Source organism: Phoca vitulina, unplaced genomic scaffold (genome assembly GCF_004348235.1).
Source record: "Phoca vitulina isolate PV1807 unplaced genomic scaffold, GSC_HSeal_1.0 scaffold82, whole genome shotgun sequence".
In the NCBI taxonomy this organism is placed as follows: Eukaryota; Metazoa; Chordata; class Mammalia; order Carnivora; family Phocidae; genus Phoca; species Phoca vitulina.
Genome location: NW_022589785.1, coordinates 768685 through 790958, shown reverse-complemented (window position 1 = coordinate 790958; position 22274 = coordinate 768685). Strand labels below are relative to the sequence as shown.

General features: G+C 49.9%; 1 protein-coding gene across 1 annotated transcript in view; it reads right to left on the bottom strand.

Annotated features, from left to right (window-relative positions):
• The window catches only part of MYO18B (myosin XVIIIB), a 232537-nt gene that overhangs the window by 59722 nt on the left and 150541 nt on the right, over positions 1–22274 (bottom strand). Inside the window, exons 34-38 of the mRNA XM_032395173.1 lie at positions 13127–13240; positions 11718–11834; positions 9133–9216; positions 7989–8126; positions 5798–5983 (exon numbers count right to left, since the gene is read on the bottom strand). Of these exons, the coding sequence (XP_032251064.1) occupies positions 5798–5983; positions 7989–8126; positions 9133–9216; positions 11718–11834; positions 13127–13240 (639 nt within the window). The remainder of the gene's footprint in view (positions 1–5797; positions 5984–7988; positions 8127–9132; positions 9217–11717; positions 11835–13126; positions 13241–22274) is intronic.

Below are 22274 nucleotides of genomic sequence, written 5' to 3'. Positions count from 1 at the left end.
AGTCCCTACTGTGTGCTATCATTGGGCACCTTTAGATAAATCATCTCATTTGAGCCTCAATACCAACCAATGAGATCGGCTGCATTATATCCACCACCCCCCCGCATTGTATAGCTGGTGAAACTGAGGTCCTGCCATGTTAACTTAGCTGCCCAAGCTCTCTGACTCCAAGTCCAGTGCTCTTTCTAATGTCCTGTAAGTGAGCTGAAGAGTGTCTCCCCAAAATTCATGTCCACTGGGAACCTCAGAATGTGACTTTGTTATAAACAGGGTCTTTGCAGATGTAAATAGTCACGATGAGGTCATATGGGATTGGGGGGTCCTAAATCCAATGACTGGTACCCTTATAAGAAGAGGAGAGGACACAGAGGCAGAGAAGGGAAAGAAGGCCACATGGACACAGAGGCCGAGGTTCAAGTTATATTGCCACAGCCAAAGAACACCCGGAGCCACCAGAAATTGTAGGAGGAAGAACGGATTCTCCCCTATGGCCTTCAGAAGGACTGTGGGTCCTGCCAACACCTTGATTTCAGACTCTGGCCTCCAGAACTGCAAAATAATAAATTTACATTGTTTTAAGACAACCAGTTTTTGGTAATTCGTTATGGTAGCCCCAAGGAGCTGTGCATCCTTGCTCCACCCACACACACAAGTCAAAGCAATTATTTGGGGGGATGAGAGAGAAAGAGAGACAAGAGGTGACATGTCTGCACCTACACACGTGGTGGACAGGTGAGAGCTGAAGAAGAGCAAGGGCAGCAGCAGAGGAGAGCAGGTGTAGGGGTGGGAGGAAGGGATTCTGTAGCTGGCATTCAACAGAGGAGCTGCAATGAGAAAGAAGGAAAAGAGAGAAAGAAAGAGGAGGTGAACAGAGTCGGTGTTTATATCCCTGACTGTGGTGTGTCTCTGCCCTTCTGGAAACCCAGACATTGCCTAACATACAGCAGGCATTCAGTAGACACTTCCTGAATGCAGGTGTGAAGAGGCCACGATGAACAGCATCGGACAACTGTTCTTCCAAAGCCGACAACTAATACCGCCTCATCGTTCGAGACACCCACGTGGTGCATCCTCCACGCACTCTTCTCTGCATCTCCTGGTTATACGAACCCACTTCCTCCTCTGCCCACACGTCCCATCTTGTATCAGAACAATTTAGGGGTGTCTGCATCTCCTCCTCTTGATCTTGAGATCTCCAAGGGCACAGTTCCTGGGCCATTCATGTCTGCATGATGGGGTGAACACAGGGGGAGGTGGGAAGAGAGAGGAGGTGCTTTCCCCCATCCCTAGTAAGGGGTGGGGATAACAGTAAGGACTTCCTGGAGGTGGGACCTGACTTGAGTTTGAAGGTTGAGTAGGCAGCAGAGGGATGCATGGGAACAAAGATGGTGAGTCAAGAAACAACATGGCGCTGGGGCCTTTCATGCTTGAGTAGAGCATGCAAGGTGATAAGAAGCAGGCAACCAAAGGCAGAAGGATCCACAGAGGCTAGATCTCAGAGGCTCTGGGAAGGAGCTGGGATGTGGTTCTGAAGGCAGTGGAGAGCCACGGAAGATTTCTTAGCTTGAAGAGCAACCCAGTAAGACGTGTCCCTTCTGGAAAGATCTTCTGCAGGGATGAGCCAGAGTGGAGGGAAAGTGGGGAAACAGGTTGGAAGGTAACTATAGAGCCCCAGACCAGAGGGGATGGGGCTTAATTAAACACAGTGGAAGCAAGGATGGGAGGAAGATGGGAGGGGATGGATTTTTAAAATACCCAAAGAGAGTAAAACAGCAGGCCTGGCCATTAATCTGTGTAAGCCAGAGAGGGACAGGCCACTGGAATTTCTGGTGTGGGTCACCGGGTGGTGCGCTAAGAGTAAGCAGAAGTCTAATCTATGTTTTCCAAGGCCTGGGAAGTTTTTGAAAAAGACACCTGGCTCAGAGGAAAGTTGAGGTTAGGGAGTGAGGCCAAGGTGCTGGAGGGTAAACCCAACAGGTGCGGCCTCCAGAACAGGTGCATCTGGCAGAAAGCAGGCAGAGGGTAGGCCTTCCTGTCACCATCAGCCCTTCCAGCTGCCCTTGACCTCCCTCGGTTACCCTGCCCCGGGATTGAGTGGTTTCCCCTGGGCTCTGTAACTATTGAAAAACAACAGGACATAAATCCACAGATGAGCTGTCTCATCGCTCCCATGACAAAGGGACTTGAATGATTTAGAGCCAGAATATTCTTTTTCTCCATAATGGCTCCTGGAGTCACCAGGAATAGTACATTTACTAAAATTAATGGCAAAATCTCATTTTTCTTTTTTCCGGGAAGAGAAGTTCCATCGGTGGGGTAATTGATCCTGATCTGGACGTGCCGGTGAGCCAGCTAGGAGCGTAAATCATTCACACGAAACAACTCGCAGCCCTTTAAACCAACACCAACAGTGACAAATGGCGCAGTCTGGGACAGGCGGAGGGAACACAAAACGGAGATCCATCACCATCCTTCCCGCTTCTCACCGGGGCCCAGCGGGGGGGATCTTTTTGGGGGTCTCCCATGGCAGAGCCATTTCTCAGCAGGATTGGGCCGAAACGGCAGGGTGGGGTCACGGTGCCAGCTTTAGAGCTGGACACATGGGGACGCCCATTCCCACCTCCGCCACTCCCAACACTGCAGCCCTGGGCCAAGCGCCTCATGTGTCTGCCCCCCCCCCCCACATTCTCCACCTGCTGGGCTTGGTGGAAACGTGAAAGAAAACCACATCTGCAAAGGGCCTAAGCTTAGCATGAATGAATGAATGAACGAATGAATGAACGAATGCATGCATGCATGCATGCTTGGACTGGGGAGTTAGAAAATTCATTCTATCCCTCCCAGGGAGATTTGAACTTAAAGCATGGAAAGTGAATGTATAAAATACACGAATAATGGCCTTTGCGATATCTCTCCATTCAATGTGAGCTCCTTGAGGGCAAAGATGTGTCTTGTTCCCCGCTGGATCCCCAACACTGAGCACCGGGCATGGCCCGTGGGAAAAACTGAGGCTACCTAGCTCACGAAGGAAAGGACCAGAATGCTGACTGCCTTGCAGGCTTTTGGTAAAATTTATTAGAGAATGCATGGCATGGGGCAGCTGTCCCTTTGTCTTACAGGGGACGGAAGAGAGCAGATTGGTGGCATGGACGTGAACCCGTAGAAGCCTGGGGAAGTACCAGGATGCCACACTGATGGGGGATGTGGGGGGGCTCAGCAACTGAGCTGCGTTTTATCCACACTGAGTTTCTACAAAGCAGGGGCTTTATGATTCCTTGCCACTCCCCACCAATGCCCACTGCTGCGCCATGCCCATAGTTGGTGCTGAATAGACAAATGTTGAATGAATTAGTGAATAAGTTATACAAGAAAAGAGGGTATCCTCTCTTCTCCCAGTGGAAATATCCCAGGCCCTTAGGCAAGGGGTATACTTGAGGGCAAATAGGTTGGTGAGTGTGGGATATCCACTATTAGGAAGGGTCGGCCAGCCTGACATCGTCCTTCTGAGCCTTGCTAATCCACAGAATCTCTGAAGAAACAAGAGGTGCATGATCACTGCAGAACACCAGCTAGGCAAGAACATGCTCTCCTTTCTTGTGGCGGGTTGAAGGGTGGCCCCTAAAACCAAAAATCCTCCTAGAACTTGCCGATGTGAACTTATTTGGGGAAAAAAAAAAAAAAACATGTCTTTATGGATATAATTAAGGTAAGGATCTCAAGATAAAATCCACCTGGATTCAGGGTGAACCCGAAATTCAATTATAGGTGCCCTTATAAGAAAAAGCAGAGGGGTATTTGAGACACACAGACGCAGAGACAACAACCATATGAAGACAATGGGAGATACTGGAGAGATAAGACCACAAACCAAGGAATACTGGAAGCTACCAGAATTTGGAAGGACAGAGAAGGATTCTCCCCTGGAAACTTCCGTGGGAGTGTGTTGCTGCCCAAACCTTGATTTCAGACTTTTGACCTTCAGTCAAATTTACTCTGTGAGAGAATAAATTTCTATTGTTTTAAGCCATCCAGTTTTTGCTACTTTGTTAAGGCAGCCCTAGAAAATACACCACCCAACCACAGATATGCCAAAATAAGGGGAAGATTTCAGTCTTGGTAAACTTATGCAGCATCTTGCCATCAGAAAATAGAGAATGATGCAGGTCTTGTGTCAGCATACACACAAGCATCGTGCTTTACAGTTTTTTTTTTTTATTCATATATGGGGGTTGCTCTATAATCTTTTCAGTATTCCAGGGCCTTTAAAGATCTTAACCTGTCCCTGAAAGTGGGGATAGGGAAAGGAAAGGGAGAAGGGGAGGCAGGCGTGGAGAGAGAGGGAGAAAAGAACAAAGAAAAGAGGAAGAAAGCCACTGTTTGATCTGGCCGGCACGCCTGGGTGTCTGGCCAGTTAAAGAAGACATCAGAGGAGACAGACAGGCTGGGATTTTCTCTTGCTCCCAGCCAGAGTGGGCGGGAGGGGACCTCAGCTGCATGAGAAACAGGGCTGGTGAATGAGGAAGTCATCCTGTCAACTGGAGGAAAGAGCCTTTCTCTCTCCCTGGCCATGGGAGGTGAAGAACTGCCAGTCTTAGCCCTTGGACTTTGTCTGGGAAACTGGGTCTCTGTGCAGAGCCTCACCTCCCCCCACACGACAGCCACGCTGATGGCTTGTCAAGGGCAAAGCTGATGAGAGGGGCCCCGGCGGTGGCAGGCAGTGGCCCGAGAAATATACTTGCTGTAGGCAGACAAGTTGGTGAGACCTGTCACAAAACCAGAGTGGACAGGGCGGGAAGGAGATAAAGACGGTGATTTAGGGACCTTCTGGCCAAGTCTTGGCAGGTGCTGGGTTGTCTCAGTGAAGGCTCTCTGATGCTGGGCAAAGGGGGTGCCAGATGTCTCCCAGGTCCCAGAAGCAGAAGCCTGGAGTCTTAGGGATATCGGACCTCATGGGGAAAAGGAGGAGCCAGCTCTCTCAGAGGCCCTGTGATTCCTGCAGGAAACTCTGCTCAGAAAAATACAGTGCATGACGGGAGAGAACTTCCCGCTGGACAGGAAACACATTTTTATCTTTTCCCCCCTTTTTCTTCCCTATGAAATTTAGTAAAATGCCAAACTCTACATTTTACGGATTTTTATTTTTTTATTATTATACTTTCTTTCTTTTTTTTTCCCCATCCTGATGGGAAAGAGATTTTTAAGTGTTGCTTGGACCACAGTGGGAGCAAAGCATGGTTTAGTCAATAAAAGCACAGACTACAGTGTTGGACGGGCCTGGGTTTAAATTCTTACTAGTGTGTAGCCTTGGGCAAGTGAATGTACCACTCCGAGCCTTGATTTGGCATGTTGATGGCCCCTTGCCTCAGTTTCCCCATCTGAAAAACGGGGATAATATTCTGACTTTACAGGGTCCTTAGGAGGATTTTATGATATGGATGGTAAGCCTCCATGCAAGGTGGACATTTAATCAACGTTGGTTCCTTCCTCTTCCCACGAGGCTGACCTGCCCTTGGAGTGGAATGTGCGAGGCAGGAGAAGAAATTCTGGAATCTGAAATGCACACGTGCTGGGTGGACATCCAGCAGCAGTGAATGCCATTGGTCCACTTTGGGCCCGCCCCCAGAGTCCGCAGCCAATGGCAGCGTCGTTTCTCTGCCCATCCCCTTCTGGTTTCTCCCTGCTTCCCAAAGGCCCCCGAGAGCAGCCCTGGAGGGGGCTCCCATTCAGAAAGCAGGAGGGCACTCCTGTACCCGAAATCCTCCATCAGATGAGAGCCAGCGTTGGGGACAGCACTCACCAGCTCCATGCACCTGCGGCTGGCCTCCGCCTCGCGTTGCACCAGCTCTTCCATGTCCGCCTTCAGCTCCTCCAGGCGCCGCTGGTAATACTCACTGCTCTCCCGTTGCTGGGACTCGGACTTGGCTGCCTGAGTGAGCTCCTCGCCCATCTTGATCAGGCTATCCCGAAGCCGGATCACCAGGACCTGGAGTCGGAGCGGGGAGCACACATCCATCTTGTTAATAGAGGCCAGGGGCAGGAGACAGGGGGCTCTGGGGAGGGAAATCCTGTGCTGAGTCTCTGTGCATTTGTATAAGGTCATCAGGATGATAATCCTGATTTCTGATACAGAAATGAACTTACTTTGAAAACCTAGCCAATGATAACTGCTATACCGAGAGACAGCCTAGCATCTGCACGAGCACCCTGGCTTTTGAATACGCTCTAGGTTCAATCCTCACCACTACCTCTTTCTGGCTGTGTGCCCTTGGGCAGGTTATTTAACCTCTCTGAGAGACAGGGATGATGACAGTATTTATGTCCCAGGGATGCTGTCAGAATTGGAAACGTTAAGTTCCGCAGAAGGCTTAGCTCAGTGCCTGGCACATCGAACATTCTAGACAAGGGTTGGGAATTATTAATATTTATAGCAGCCCTCATCGTTCTATGAAGCTGTGCAGTGGGGAGCACACCACGTTGGGAAATCAAAACCCCTTCCCCAGTATGGGTTTTGGGTTCCTGATTTGTAAAACGAGGAGGTTTGATCAGAAAATCTTCCATGAATGAGCCTCAGCTCTAAAGCTTTATGGCATTTTCCCTTTTCTGGGGGGGAGAAGCCAAGAGGACACAATGAAACAGTAGAGAGGAAGAAGCTGTGGGCATCACCATTGCTACAGAAAACAAACCCAAATGCTGTTCTGCAGAATTCATTAGTTGGCCAACAAGCCCGGAGCCAATCGATTCTGATGGGCAAATACTTGAGTGTTGACCTAAACCCGAGCCTGCATGAATATTTTAGGGCCTTGCTCATGACGGATGCGGAGCCCCTCTCCAGATCAGAGGCTGAATAATGGTCTAAAAGAAAAGCTTTACTCTTCAATTGCCCTTCGCCTTTCAAACGGAGTTTAGCAACAATTTCAAAGGGCAGCAGGGGGGTTAAAAGGAAGAAAAGCAGTTCTCAAACGGTGTCCCCAAGGCACCTCATCTCAAGGACCTGGGAGTCTACGAAATTCAAATCATGATGGCAGAGGGGGGAAGTGAATTTGGACATAGAATCTGCCACTGAAAGTTTTTTTTTAATCGTAATTTTATTTTCTTCTCTGCTATCACTTGACTATGCTAGAATCAAGTTAAAAAATAAAAAAACAAATGAAAAATCTGATAGAGCCCGCCATTATGTACACGAACTTCCAGGGGAGTGGCTAATGAGAAACAGCTTTGACAGTGGTGACGTCCACTGGGCGGTGGCTCGTGTCACTGGCCCGCAGAGCTAAAGGTCAATGTAATCATTGAACCCTGCCCCAGCCCATCTATGTCTTACCTGCCCTTCTCAAGGTCCAGCAGTAATGCCACCTTCTCCTGGAAGCCTCCCTGATTCCCCAGCTTGAAAAGAACACCATCTCCCAAACCTCCCAGCCCTCTCTCCGTATTATGGGTCTTCATGTACATATTTCACCCACATCTCCTACAAAACTCTATGTTTCTGGAAAGCAGAATCTGCTTTTTTGTACATCTGTCTCCCATGTGCCTAAACCAGAGCCTGGTACACACTTAGTGCAAAATGGATTTCTGCTCAAAGCGAGTGTCATGTGTGTAAGTGCATGAGTGGGTGGATGGAGATGGGCAGAACAGGATCAGTGGATAAAAAGGTGGACAGACAGAGGGGTCAAGGTCTGAAGAAAGGGAAAGATCAGAGGAAGAGAAGAAACTGGAGAAAGGAAGGAAGAAGAGAGAGAAGGGGGATGATGGATGGAGGGGGACGGAGGTGGACGGAGGTGGGTAGGCTGGACGGATAGGTACCTATGAGACCTTGCGGTTGAAGGCAGGCAGAAAGTAGGGAGCAGAGAGGAGGAACACAGATGGGAGATGGAGGAGGAATATGGATCCAGAGAAAGGCATGAGCGGATGGAGGGATGGTCGGAGGACGGACAGGGCTTACACAAAAGCCCCACTGCTCTCGGCCTGAATAATATTTACACATCCACAAATACCTCGAATCTCTTAATCTGCACTTTCTGGAACTCCGTCTTGTTCTCCAGGTCACAGATGACTGCCTCCTGCCTGCTGACAATGGCTCGGTCCACGGTGGACTGCTCCAGGTACTCGATGCGCATCTGAGCCACCTGCAGCTGCGGGCCAACCCGAGACGTCCATTGGCCACCTGCTGGCCCCGAGTCCCAGCATCGAGACACATGCAGGACTCAGCCCCAGGCGCATCCACACCGCCTCCTTCTGGCTCTGGTAGTACACGTTCAAGGGACAAGCACAGACTGCCGGTACCCTCCCACCAGCCCCTGCCCCTGGGCCGCAGAAGCTGGAGGTCATGCTTCCTGTGTGTCTTCAGCATCCAACACAAGACTTTCAATCAGCAAGCTTCGGCATCCCAGGATGCAACCAAGAGTGGGCTTGGGAGCCAAGCACATGCATCAGAGTTCAAAGCCAGGCTCTGCCACTTTCCAGCAGGAGGCACCTGGGCAGGCCAGTTCCCCTCCTTGAGCTCATTCTTTCACTTTTGTGTGTGTGAGGATTGACGGCAATTAGTCCCTGGTATATAATAAGTACCCAGCAGAGGCCCCATGCTACTATTATTTTTGTGTTGTTGGTGTTATGCCTATGGACATTTGCTCGAGGCACCATCATGTAGGCAGAAACCCTAAGCAGGCACATGCAACAATTCTAGAAGGGCTTTGAGAATTGCATGGATAAGAGCAACCCTCTAGCTGATGAGTGAAATCCAGGGGTGTTTGGAAGAACCATGGCTTCAAAGGAAGATTTCACAAAAGACGAGGATCCTGTCTCGCCCCGACCATCCCTTTCTCCTTGGAAAGATTTCTCAGAGGAGGAAAATCTTGCACAGAATGGCTGATGAGTTTTGCTGCACAGGGCATGTGTGGAGGCTGAACTAGCAAGAGCAAAAGTCTGTGTGTGTGTGTGTGTGTGTGTGTGTGTGTGTGTGTGTGTGTGTGTGTCTGCTGGGATTGTTCTCAATTCATTTGGTGCACAAGTGAAGTTGAGTGAGTGGGGATGGATGGATGGATGGATGGATGAGGGACAGTTTTCCAGGATCCAAACGGGGAGGTCCCAGAGAGACCCCTTCCCTTCCTCCCTGCCACGAGAGCAGCTCTGAGCACGTACTTGTTCTTGAAGTTTGTGCTTCTCCTTCTTGGCTTCCTCCAGCTGTAGCTGCAGTTCTTGGATCTGCCCAATGTCAGTAGCAGACTAGTGAGACCAAAAAAAAAAAATGTCACCTTGAGACTTTGCTGGGAAACTACCGATGGCAAGCCCTTCTCCCCACCCCCACCCCCAGATGTCTAAGACTCTCAGAGCTTCCGTGACAAGAGCTCGTTCCAAACAGTTACTGCTCACATCCTCCCCACATCGTCCATCTCCGTGTCTGCTGAGTCACTCCCGTTATATAAGCCCATGGCTTTGGTCAACCGCCCAGCACACTATCAGACACTCTTGAGAGCCCAGACAGAAATGGGCTGGCCACAGCACCAGGGTCAGATTCGGAGGGAAGAGAATTCCCGAGTGTCAGGTGACTGGGATTCTAGACTTGGATACTGGCCTTGGCCTCTCTGTCCCTCAGTATCCCCATCTGTAAAATGAGCTGAGAGTCTCTGCTTAGCTCCTCTACACAGAGTTTGTTCAGAGATGAAATGAGGCAGTGGAGACTATAAATGTCCTTAAAAAAAGTAGAACCAAACTGTTAAGTGTGATTATCTTGGAAGAGAGGAATTTCAGGGGGCGGGAGGGTCCTTCACTTTCTATTTTCCACATGTCTTTATTATTTGAATTATTTATTTATTTATTTATTTATTTATTTATTTATTTATTTTTAAAGATTTTATTTATTTATTTGACAAACAGAGAGAGACAGCGAGAGCAGAGAGCCCGACTTGGGGCTCGATCCCAGGACTCTGGGATCATGACCTGAGCCAAAGGCAGCTGATTAATGCCTGAGCCACCCAGGCGCCCCATTTATTTAAATTATTTATAACACATATATGAATATACTGTTTTTATAATTGATCAAATGCAGAAATTTCCCTTTGACCCAAAATAAGTGTGAGTCACAAAGGCAGAAGATGGCATAGGCTATTTCTGTGGTGGCTGTTCTAGAGTCGAGGACATAGTTGGTTATTTTTTTTTAAGATTTTATTTATTTATTTGATGGAGAGAGACACAGTGAGAGAAGGAACACAAGCAGGGGGAGTGGGAGAGAGAGAAGCAGGCCTTCTGCCAAGCAGGGAGCCCGACGTGGGGCTCGATCCCCGGACCCTGGGACCATGACCTGAGCCAAAGGCAGACGCTTAACGACTGAGCCACCCAGGCGCCCCAATAGTTGGTTATTTTTGTTATCATTATTCCTTGTTTGGCAGAAATTACGTCAGATCTTATCTCGGTAGAATGCATCTGAAGTCTGGCAGGCAATGTACCATGGATCCCCTCTGGGGTATAACGTGGGGAAGATGCTCCTTACTCCTGGAGGGAGCTGCTCACCCCCGTTATCAGAAACCTGCCAGGGATCCCCATCACTCATCTGCCTGTTCTACCCCAAAGCCTCTGCTGCACCCCATCTTACCACTGTGCCTCCTGACTGTATCCTGGGTCCGTCCACCCACCCATGTCCACTCTACCTCCCCGGTACAAGCCGGCTGACCCTTCTCCCTCCTGCTCTGACCCCTAAGAAACTTGCCAGTAATTCCCATCACACATAAAATAAAATCCAAACTCCTCTCAGCCTATGAGCCCCTGATCTGGCCCTGCTCTGCTGGCCTCGCTGAGTTCATCTTGGGCCCACACTCCTCACTGGCCTCCTTCCAGCTTCTCAAATGTGCCACCTTAGGCCCTTTACACATGCTGTTCCATCTGCCTGGAACATTTCCTGCAACCTTCACTATTCCACCCAACCTAATTAACTCCTGTTCCTCATTCAGATCTCCTTCTGAGAGCCACCTTCCCAAGGAAGCCCTCCCTGACCTCCAACCTAGGTCAAGATTCGCAGAACCGTGTTCATTTCCTCTCTGGACTCTAAGCTCATTCTGCAAGCGCCCCCTCTGTTCTGGGTGATTATGTGAGAAGGTCTGCTCAGCCCATGAAACCGCACGTGAACGCAGGGATGGGACGTGCTTTTCTTAACCCAGTATCCTTGGCATTTCACACAGTACCTAACACATGGTGGAGGCACAGTAAATATTAAATAAATGAATGGATATAGACATAGATGTATGGAGAGGTGGATAGATAGATGGAAGGACGGATGGATGAATGGATAAGTGGGTGGAAGGATGGATGGATAGATGGATGGATAGGTGAGTGGCTAGGTAGGTGGGTGGATGGGTGGGAGGACAGGTGGAATAATGGGTAGATGGGTGGATAAAAATGAGGATAGGTGAATGGGTGGACAGATGAGCAAATGAATGGTGGATGGATGAATATTTTGATGGGTAGTTAGAAGGGTATATGGGAGGATGGACGTGTAGATATATGCATACATAAATCAAAATTTTTCCTGGCGGAGATGTCTTCCAGGAATGCACACCCATCTGAAGGTGACACCCTCCTCCATTAGGACATGAAATTTCACCATTCCTATCTATCACTGTGGCATTTATCCCTCCCAGGTCCTAAGACCAGAGAGCGGCCCAACACCTTCTCAACATCCCCCACTTGCCGGGCCCAAGGCCGCCACGCCTTCTTCCACTCTCCATCAATACCTGAGCAATGAGGTCCTTGTGCTTCTGCATGAGGCCGTTCAGGTCATCCTGGTCCTCGTCAATGCGCTTCAGCAGATCTGCTCTCTCAAACTGTAGCCGGTACAGCTGCTGGTCCACCTGGCAGGAGGCAGGACAAGGGGGGGGGGGCAGAAGGGGCCTGATGAAGAGCAAAGTGGGGGGAGGGGCTCACCTGTGAGTGTGTCAGATGAGTGACCATGTACCTGAAAGGAGGTCATGGGTGTATCAGTGCATGGGGGGTGTGTGTGTGTGTGTGTGTTTCAGAGCACACATGTGGCTGTGTGAATGCAGCATGTGTGCATGTGAATGGATAGATGTTTGTGTAAGCCCACATGGGCTCACATTTCATGTTCATTTGAAATGTGCCTGGGACACGCGCGTGAGTACAAACCCCCGGAATCTCCCTGAGAAGCGGGACTCTGTTCTGTTCACGGATATAACCCCAGTACGAAGCCTGCATACAGCAGGTGCTCAGTAAATATGTCTTGGGTGGATGGACAAAATTAGATGCATATTTTACCTAGGAGGGCATTTATTTGTGTGTCTGGTGATTTTGTAGGTGAGTGTGTGCATTCTTTTGTGTGTGTGTGTGTGTGTGTGTGTGTGTGTGCGTGCGTGTGAATGTTTGTCGGCAAGTTCCTCTTAATCTGGTGCCAACAAAATCTGGAACAAAAGGTCCAGTAGGGATCTAGAGACAAGCGTTTCCCTGTAAGTCCATGCCTATACCTAAACTTTAGGATTTCACATGTGGGGTAAAAATTTAAGCCCACCTTGTATGCTCAGACAGGTGACTTAGAAACACATACCCAATTTTCACCAGTATATAAGATTCATGATATATGTTCATTTCCCCCCATTCAGTGGCAAGCACATAGTAGGTTCATAATAGATGGCTGGGTCCCTTATAGGAGTGAGCCTAAGTGGGCGCATGAGGGACACCCTTGTCTCCACTTGTAAGAACAAACATACACTAGCCCAATTATAATGACCAAGTCCCCTGTTATGGTGGTGAGCACACAGTAGGACTACAACAGGTGCCTGGGGACCACTTACAGCAGTGAGCACACTGTGGGCAGACTATAGACATTTTTGTTCCCAGGTAGGGTGCTGAGCAAACAATAGGCCCCTACTGAATGCATCCCCACAGTGCTGAGCACACGTTAGGTCTACCTTTGCAGAGGTGAACACATAGTTGGCCCTCACGTATGCCCTTATACCTTTATAATGCTCAGCTCATAGGAGGATGTCTGTGCTCTCAGAGTACTGACCCAGGAAGTCCCCAATAAGTGCCCTTTTCCCCTCTTACAGTGCTGAGCACAGAGTGGGCCTACGCAAGTCCCCAGAGCCCTGTGCTGGCCCGGGGCCCCCCAGCTCCAGGAAGGGACAGGTACCAGGCTCTTGCTCCGGGTCATGTTCTCCAGCTCGCTGTGCATGTTCTCCAGGTCCGCGGTCAGTGCCTTCTGTGTCTTCAAAGCATCCTCACACTGGGCTTCGCTCTGCTCCAGCTGCACCAGGCAGGAGGATGAGAAGAGAAGAGCCTCGTGAGGCTGCCTCCTTGAATGCCCTTCCCCTCCGGCTCGGCCCCTCTCGGGTGGCAGAATAATTTACAGACGATTCCCATGTCTTCAGAACTATTCATCAAGCCACAACGAGGGGAAGCGGCTGTGTTTGCATCTGAGGCGGCCAGGTTGTGAGCTAACTCAAAATTGAACAGGCACTGTCCCATGAAATAAGGCTAGTCTGCTTTGGTGCCAGGAGCTAGGCCCCAGCTCCGCTCAGCAAATATTTGCTGACACCCACTTAATGCATGCAGGGAACAGTCAGCCTGGAGAGGGGGAGACAGGCAGGGACAGCCTCCTTGAGCAGCACAGGAAGGAAGGCATGGAGCCACTGGGAACACAGGATGAAGTCAGGGAAGGCTTCCTGGAGGAGGTGCTTGAAAGTCAGTGGGAACTCGCCAAGTAGCCGTTTCTTTTATTTTTTTATTTATTTTTTAAAAAGATTTTATTTATTTGAGAGAGAGAGAGAGAGCACAAGCTGGGGGAGAAACAGAGGGAGAGAAAGAGGGACAAACAGACTCCCATCTGAGCGGGGAGCGGGTAGCCCGAAGCTGGGCTTGATCCCAGGACCCTGAGATCATGATGTGAGCCAAAATCAGACTGAGCCACCCAAATGCCCTCATATAGACATTTCTTAACCAGGTTTCAGGGTTGTACACCCCCTTTAAATGGTATGTAAACTATTTGCCATGTGAGCATTTTCTGGAAGATTAAGAGCCACTGACCTAAATAAAGTTTCTCTTTCTCACTCTTTTCTTTCTCATCCATTCACCCGCCTGCACACAGCAGGCCTTCTAGCTTAGCAAAGTGGGGCCATCTAATAGGTCCAAGTACCTCCATGGTCCCAGAAGACAGACATTCCCTGCTGGAGAAAACCACATCCGGGCACAATCCCTAAGTCCATTCTGCAATTGGCAGTTTCCCCTTGATTTCCAAACCCTAGAATCTCTGAGCAGAAAACAGCCTCAGAAATCGCCTAAGGAAAATGCTCAGGGCTCAGAGAGGGACAGTGCCTTGCCTGAAGTCACACAGCTGCAAGGAGTGAAGACAGCCCCTTGTATTGTCCAGACTAGCAGACCTTCTCACTGTCAGGCCACTGCCCCTCCAAAACAGTTAATAATAGTAATGTTGGTGCTTCCAGACAAGAAAAAAAAAAAAGCAAGCTAGTGTCCCTGTGAAATGACACGCATACAATCTCTGGTGCCTGAGGCCACCGAGCAAGTGAGGGGCCCCATTGATCTATAAAAGGAAAATAATTGAGCCAAGGTGGAGGCCACCCCAGGACAACTGGCCAAGGTGGGGGGGATGCTCTGTGGGTAGAGCCCACCTTGGGATCATTTTCATCTCCTTCCAAACTGGGCAGAGAATGTCTTCCCCAGAATATCAGGAGCTCAGCCCAGACGTTAGAGTAATAATAATGACAATGGAAGGTGGGGAGAATGGGGGTCACCACCAATTCGAATATCTCCTGTGAAGTGCGGAGGGAAAGGTTCTGCTTTCATTTTGACCTGTAATCCTCATCTTTGAGAGCTGCTAATATCCCCATTTTACACATGGGGAAATCGAGCCCCTAACCTTCTCCCACAGCTTTCTCACACTAACCTCTCGTTCCAGCCCCACTTCACTGCCGCAGCCACGATCCACAAACCCCTCCCCCCACCCCATTTTCCAAGCCCCCAAGAACAATGTATTCCTGCAGCGAACTCAGCCCATTCCCTCAGTGTGGGGGCTGAGACACACGGAGAGTGCTGCGGAGCTGGGGGAGCATCATGGACAGGGCGAATGAGAAGTCAGGCACAGTCTTATCTTCCCGCTGGTGACCCCAGGGCCTCTGGCAAGGCAGGGGGGTGGCAAGGAGGACTCCCTGCAGGCAGAGGCCTGACTAAGGAGAGGCATTTAAGCTAAGACCAGAAAGATGCAAGGAGACAGCCATGTACAATTTGAGGAGGAAGAAACAGTGCCCTGAGTGGAGGCAGCAGCTGGTGCAAAGGTCCTGAGGCAGGAACAAGAACAAAAGTGAAAGTGGCGCTGAGGGACAGAAAGGTAGCCAGTGTGGCTGGACTGCTGGACAGGGAGGGGAAGGTGGGGAGGATGCTGAAGGAGTGGATGGGGTGGGGGAGCACATTACTGAGGCTAGTGAGCAAAGTGCAACTTCATTTTTCAGTCTGTAGGGAAACCGTTGATGGAGGAGGAGGAGGAGGAGTAGAATGACCTACCCCTGGCTGCTGTGGGGAGGATGGGCTTTAGGGAACAACCCTGGAAATGGGGCAGCCAGTGAGGACACACTGTAGGGTGTGCCAAGAAGAAAACGTTTGGTGGGCAGGAGCAGGTGGGCCATCGTGGGAGGTGAGGTCAGGTAACTAACAGTGGAAAGGAGGCATCTTACAGGCCCCCACTGCCAGGCCAAGCTGCCGGGCCCATGGCCAAGAGGCAAGCGAGAACCCCTGTCAGGAACTGAACAGTGCAGCCCCAAACACGAGGACAGCACTTCCCATCTGCCGAGCTTCTCTGTGGGCTGAGGGTTTTGGCAGCATGATGCCCTGGTCCCCAGAGCCTCCCCGGAGCGAGAAGATTCTGTTTGTATCTCCATTTTCCAGGTGGTATAAGATGCATGATTAAGAAATGCTCCTTCCTTTCCCCAATCTCCCTGGAGCAAGCTGAGAGCGGGATGATTCATCTCCGGGCAGAGATGGACATGGCTGTTGGTGTTATTCTTAGCTCCTTCTGGGGTAGGGATAGGATTATCTTGGCCCTGATGGGTCTTGGCATTAACAGTTGCACCCGCTACTGTCATTTGGGGACCATTTCCAGGACACTGTGCTCTCTCCATCTTGCTTCATAAAAGCCCCACAAGACCTCTTGGGAGCAGGGCACCACCTTTAGGACCACCTGATATAGGAGGACACCGGGGCTCACAGAGGGGAAAGGACTTGCCCACGGTCACGCAGCTGGTCCGCGGAGAAGCCTGGCTGGTCCAACTCCAGAGTCCAGGCTCTTTCCTGCTGGGCTCCACTGCCCCTCCTGGAAAGCCACTCTCTGGAAAGTCTGGACCACATGGGGAGGACAGATTATGATAAAGAGAAAGCTCAGTTGCAGAGCGAATGGTTAGCTCAGTGGCTTGGTGCTATCTCCGGAGCCCCCCCGGGGAAGTGTCCTGAGGTCCGGGACCAGGATGGGGGCTGCAGAATGTGAGGTGGAGCAATCGGAGACAATGGACAGAACTCAGAGGTTGAATCAATGAATCAATGTGGTGGTGCCAAGGACACGCGCATCATCCCCAATAAACAAGTTTATCCCCAAGGGACGAGGATCATGCGGAAACCAACACTCACTGACACTTGCTGAGTGCCAAATCCCACCACGTGTAGGGGTTGGAGCCTGGGCATGGAGCCAGACCTGGAGGATCGGCCTCTCTCAGCAGGTCTCTTAACCTCACGCCTCAGTATCCTCATCTGTAAAATGGGGGAGCGTCACCACCATAGGATCTATGGGATCCTGCATAGTGTGTGAGTGGTATCAGGACAGGGCTCAACACTGTGCCTGGCACTGAGAAAACCCTAGAAAAGTGATGGCGGTTGTCAATGCTGTTTGTCCCTTTCCTTCCCTTAATGGCCTAAGTGTGGGGGGTTAACCCCATTGTAGAGGCCAGGAGAATGAAAGGAAATGGCAGCCGGATGAGCCGTCAACCTCCTACCACCAGGATGAGGCAGGGTCTCGGCTCCCACCATCTCAAGGAGGAGTTCCAGGCTTCCTGGCAGACTGGGGTGGGAGGGGGAGGATGCCAACCCCGGAGGCTCACAAGCCAGTAGGATCTGGTCAGGCAAGGCCAGAACCACCCCCCCCCCACTCTCCCTCCCACTGCAGCCCCAGGTTTCCACTGGGCAGGCTCTGGGCTGCTGCTGACAAGCCATCTAAATGCCGAGCTTTAAAAATTTCAATTTATTACACTTTAGGGAGTGGGAAGAAATACAGGGCCATCTCGGGCTGATTTTCCATTATGGATGACCCTCCGTAAGAATAATTCACCGCACGTTATTTCCATATGGGGACTGTTTGAGTGACAATTTTATGAAGTCGGGTGGCAAGTCATGCTGGGGCTGAGATCAGACTCTTCAGGGGAGTGACCCGGCCCACCACCTCTCGGCAAACACCTTCCCTTCAGGGGGGCACTCCAAGCGGGGCGGTCAGAGAGCAGAAGGGAACAGGGCAGCAGGGACTCCCCTTGGGAAGGGTTATTGGGGTCTGCTCTCCCGTCCTCATAGCCAGTGTGGCCAGGAGGATCCCGGGGAGGGGGGCAGGGGCACCTCACGTCTTTCAGCTCCAAGTCACCATCCATCCGCATGGATGAGCATTCCCAGGGTCCTTGTTGGACCTCCAAGACACAGGGTGGAGAGGGTTAGGGGGATAAGTCTCTGGTGATTTCTATCTATTTCCAGGCCTGACATGGTGCTGAGGATAGAGAGGTCGAGTGACTTACTGAGGGTCTCACAAGTACTAAGCTTCAGACCTGGGATATGAATCCCACTCTGAGCCATTATGCTGCATTCTAGAGTAGGGGTGCCCATGGCAGATGCTTTATACGGGAAATTTTGTGATGTGTCTGCACAGCATCGACTCTCCCTTCTTTTGATAGTGGCACCCCATCTTCCCTGCAAAAAAATGTCCATCCCCCAAATGTCCATGTGCTTCTGATGGAGCTGACCCCCCCCGACACACACACACACACAACTATCAAGCTTTGAGAAGGGCATGTGACTCCGCCTAGCCAATCAGAGCACCACTTCCTGTTGGCCAGAGGGCTTCGTGGTGGGATAATAGCCTGGCTGATGCCGGGAATTTTGCTAGGACTACAGAAACAAAGTTTGTTCTTTGTGTTGCAGGATTAGCTTAGAGTGTCTGGTGGCTCTCTCTAGCAAGAAAGAAAAGACTGCCTAGACTAGAAGGTGACACCAAAGGTGCTCAGGCAGGAAACACATTCTCAATGACATGGTTGGAGCACCTAGATCCAGCCAAGCCTGAAGGCAGTTTTCGCCTCAGAACTTTTCAGATATTTTGGCCAATAACTTCCCTTTCCCCACTTGAGCCGGTTGGAACTGGGTGGCCAGGAGCCAGATACAGAATGAGTGAACAAGTTAGAGGAGATAGGACATGCACAGTGTCAGCCACAGAGTAAACACTCGAAACCACAGGTGATAGTGTTCCTTGATCCTATCCTGCCAAAGATGTTGGATCAATGTAGCTCCATCCAAAATCCTGCCGTAGAATCACAATCATTCATTCTTTATCTATTCTGTGTATGCATCCCTCCCCATAGGGGGATAAATATTGCCCCTTCCTGATTGTTCAATGGGAAAAAGAGGAGGAAATGAGAGTTCTCCCACACCGACTCTATGAGGCACTGTGGGGGTCACTCAACGTTCATAATCACTGTGGCCCACAGCAGCCCTGCACGGCAGGAATCAGCCCACGTCATGGTACAAAAGAGGAAACTGTATGCCGGGCAGGGGAAGGGACTTGCCCTTCAAGTCAATGGGACTCTGAGCCCTTGCTCTTCCTGGGCCCCCACACAGCCCACTCTGCACACAAGTCTTTCCCTCCTGCTGAGTTCATTCTCTCTGCACCATCCCCCTCCGCTCATTCCCCCGGAGGGCAATTGAGATTCCCATCACATAGACATCAACTACAACCCGATGAATAGCATTACTTTCCCATGCAAAGCCATCTGCCTGCTTTAAATACCTGGCGAAAATGTTTGCTTTGGACTTACTAAGCTACTAGATGAGTGGGCTAGACATATGGAATGAGGCGGGGAGAGGGAAAATGCTGGTATTTCAGCGGAGCGATTAGAACGCTGATTTCTGGGTCTGGCTGAACAACGCGGAGGATTTAAGGACCCGTCATCACAAATGCCATGGGGAAGCATTCTAAGAAATGGTGTCACTGGCGGGCTAATCTCAACACATTCCAGTCCTTAACATCCCATCAGGGCACTCAGAAGAATTAACTTTCAGTAGGAGGGCCTTCCCTGAAGGGAATTACCAGCATCTCAAACTACAGAGGGTCCTGATATCGAACAAACTTATTAAATGCAAACATATTAAAAATGTCAGGCCAGGTCCACCAATGGTCTATCCGGCTCAGAAGTCTGATGACAGTGACCCCAAGGGGAAATTTCCTAAGACCATCTGGCGCTTACTCTCTGTGGCCTTGATGAAACCATTTGAGCATCTATTAACCATTCCATCATTTTCCTTACATTGTGCTAGAGGATCATTATTTATTGATGCATCGAAATGCTTTCTGAGTATTTACTGTTTCCATCTTCTTCAGAGTAAAAATAATCATTATCAGTAGCGGGATAATCGTAACTACTCTCTGGATGTTTGCCATGAATATGTTATTTGCAACATGTAACAACTCTGTGACATAGGTACTTTCATCACCGTTTTATCGATGAAGAAATTGAGGCTCAGAAAGGTTAGTGAACTTGTCAAGATCACACAGCTTCTCAGTGGTGAATGGGGCCAGGACCCGAACTGAATTTTAAATCCACCGCTTTTTCTTGCAAGCCCTGTGGCATGGGCTTCCCACCTGCTGAGTAAAACAGACCTTCTTTCACTTGTTTTCAGTCTCTTTCTTTGAGGGTTTAAGAGTCCTTCCTCAGTGACAGACGGTAACTACACTTACTATAGTGAGCCTTTCATGACGCACGAATTGTCGAATTGCTACGTTGTACACCTGAAACTAACACAGGATACTAACATATATACTAACATAATATACTAATATTGTATGTCAACTCTACGTCAATAAAAATGCAATTAAAAAAAGAGTACTTCCTAATTTTGTCTTACAGGATCTCAGGACTGCTCAGGTACTACGTGACTGAACTGACTTTAAGAATTTCCTTCCTGGCTTCCCTCTGGTGGCAGTGGATTTGGAGTATACTGAAGTTCTCCAAAGAGAGGAAGAAAAACAAATAAACAAACAAAAACAAACCTTGGAAAAGCAGGATAAAATACACATAAAACACCCTCCCTGTTCCCATTCTACCACGCCCCAATTTTTATCATATTTCCAACACCCCGTTGCCCCAGTGCCCCATGGCTCCCCTAAATAGCGCAGTGTCTGAGTGCCTCCCTGTCTGTCTTCTTGCTAGACGGCAGGCGCCCAGAGGCCACCTGGGGCTTGCTCTGGGTCCTCACATGGTAAGGGCTCCACGCACATAACACTGAGGGATCCAGGGGAAAAGGGTCAGCTCAGCGAATCACTAACATGTCCCGGTCGGGGGGGCTGCCCACGCTACCTGAGCCAGCCCCGAACACCCCCTTGGAGGGGAAGCCACCCGATGCCTGGTCACTCCCCGGCTCCTCCCGAGCACAGGTCTCTGACCCAGACATTGGCCAGTGTCCAGACAGCCAGCTCCACAGGAAGGACAAGGGGCAGGCCACATGGGCAAACCCTCCCCTGCCAGAGGAAATGAAGCAGCTAGGGAGAGTGACCACTCTCATTCAGACTCATTCAGCAAACCTCCAGGGGCTGGATCTTGAGTCCAGGGTTGAGCCTCCGGTAGGGGGGCTGAGCTTCTTGCCATCCTGTGCCACCACGCTCCCTTAACTAGAACATGCAGCTAACCAGAACACTCTCAGCCTGACCAAGTGATTTTAAATTTGGATTCCAAGATATCTAACTGAGACTGACCAAGTGGGTTACCTTACTCTTAAGAGCTTCTGTTCATAAAATGACACAGCTAAGAGAAGGCAGACGTATACCCCAAAGTTCGTCCCCAAAGCAAGACAAAGTATTTGCAAGATACATAACTAGCAAAGAGCTTACACCCAGAATAGCCTACAAATCACTAAGAAAAATAGCCTACAGTTTGAAAGATGAACATACGGCTTCATCAGGCAGAAGTAGCTCTCCAAATGGCCGATCTACTTTGAAAAGGTGATCCACCTCTTCACTCGTCAGGGAGAGGCAAAACGGAACCTCAAGACGCCTCCTCCTGCAGAATGGCTAAGATGTGAGTAACGAACAAGCCCAGGGGCTGACTGGAATGGGACACCGGTGGGCCACATACCCTGCTGGCTGGAGTAAAAGCGTCTACAGACAGTTGGCAGAACCATGTGGCTACCTCCACCACAGTTAAAGAACATGTGTACCGTGACCCAGAGATACTACACTTCTAGGTCTATACCCTACAGAGAGGCACACACGCACGCCTCCCTCCCAAATAAAATAACACGGGGAAGAAAACGTGCACCGTAGCTGTATTCCTAATCACCAAAATCTAGGCACAACCTACGTGTCCATCAACAGCAAAATGGCTCAATCATGACATAGTCTCAGAAATAGCAAGGAAGATGACCAGCTACTACTTAACGATAATATCAGTAAGTCTTGTATGCATCAATGGAGAAAAAAAAAGGCAAGGCCCAGGCCAGAACAAGTGGTTGGTAAGAATTCCTTTGAGAAGCAACATGAGCAGATAATCGAGAAAAGGCACTCAAGCTAGCATCTGGCTCATCACCTTCTCCCCTAAACCTATGGGCACCTTCCTTGATCTTCCTCGCAATTACTCAGGGCTAGCAACGCTGATCCTACGATGGGCCACTCCCCCCCGTTTGTCTGGGACTTTTCTGGTTTTAAAATCAGAAGTCCTATGTCCTGGGAACACCCTCAGACCTGCACAACATCCAAAGTTTCTGGAATTACAAAGACAAGGGGTTAAAATTCCAGTTTCCCCGAATGGAAAAGCAAACACAACTGGCCTGAACCCTCCCAAAATGTCAGCATCTGAAAATACAGAGAAAGAGAGACTGAGGATCGACAGCATCGCGAAAACTGAATGCAAGCACTTTTGCATCCCGGGTTGGATCCTGAACATGGAGAAAAACCGCTACGAAGAACATTATTCGGGTAATAGGCAACATCTGCGTCATCGGCAGATAAGATTGGGAGTCGGCAAGCTTTTTCTTCA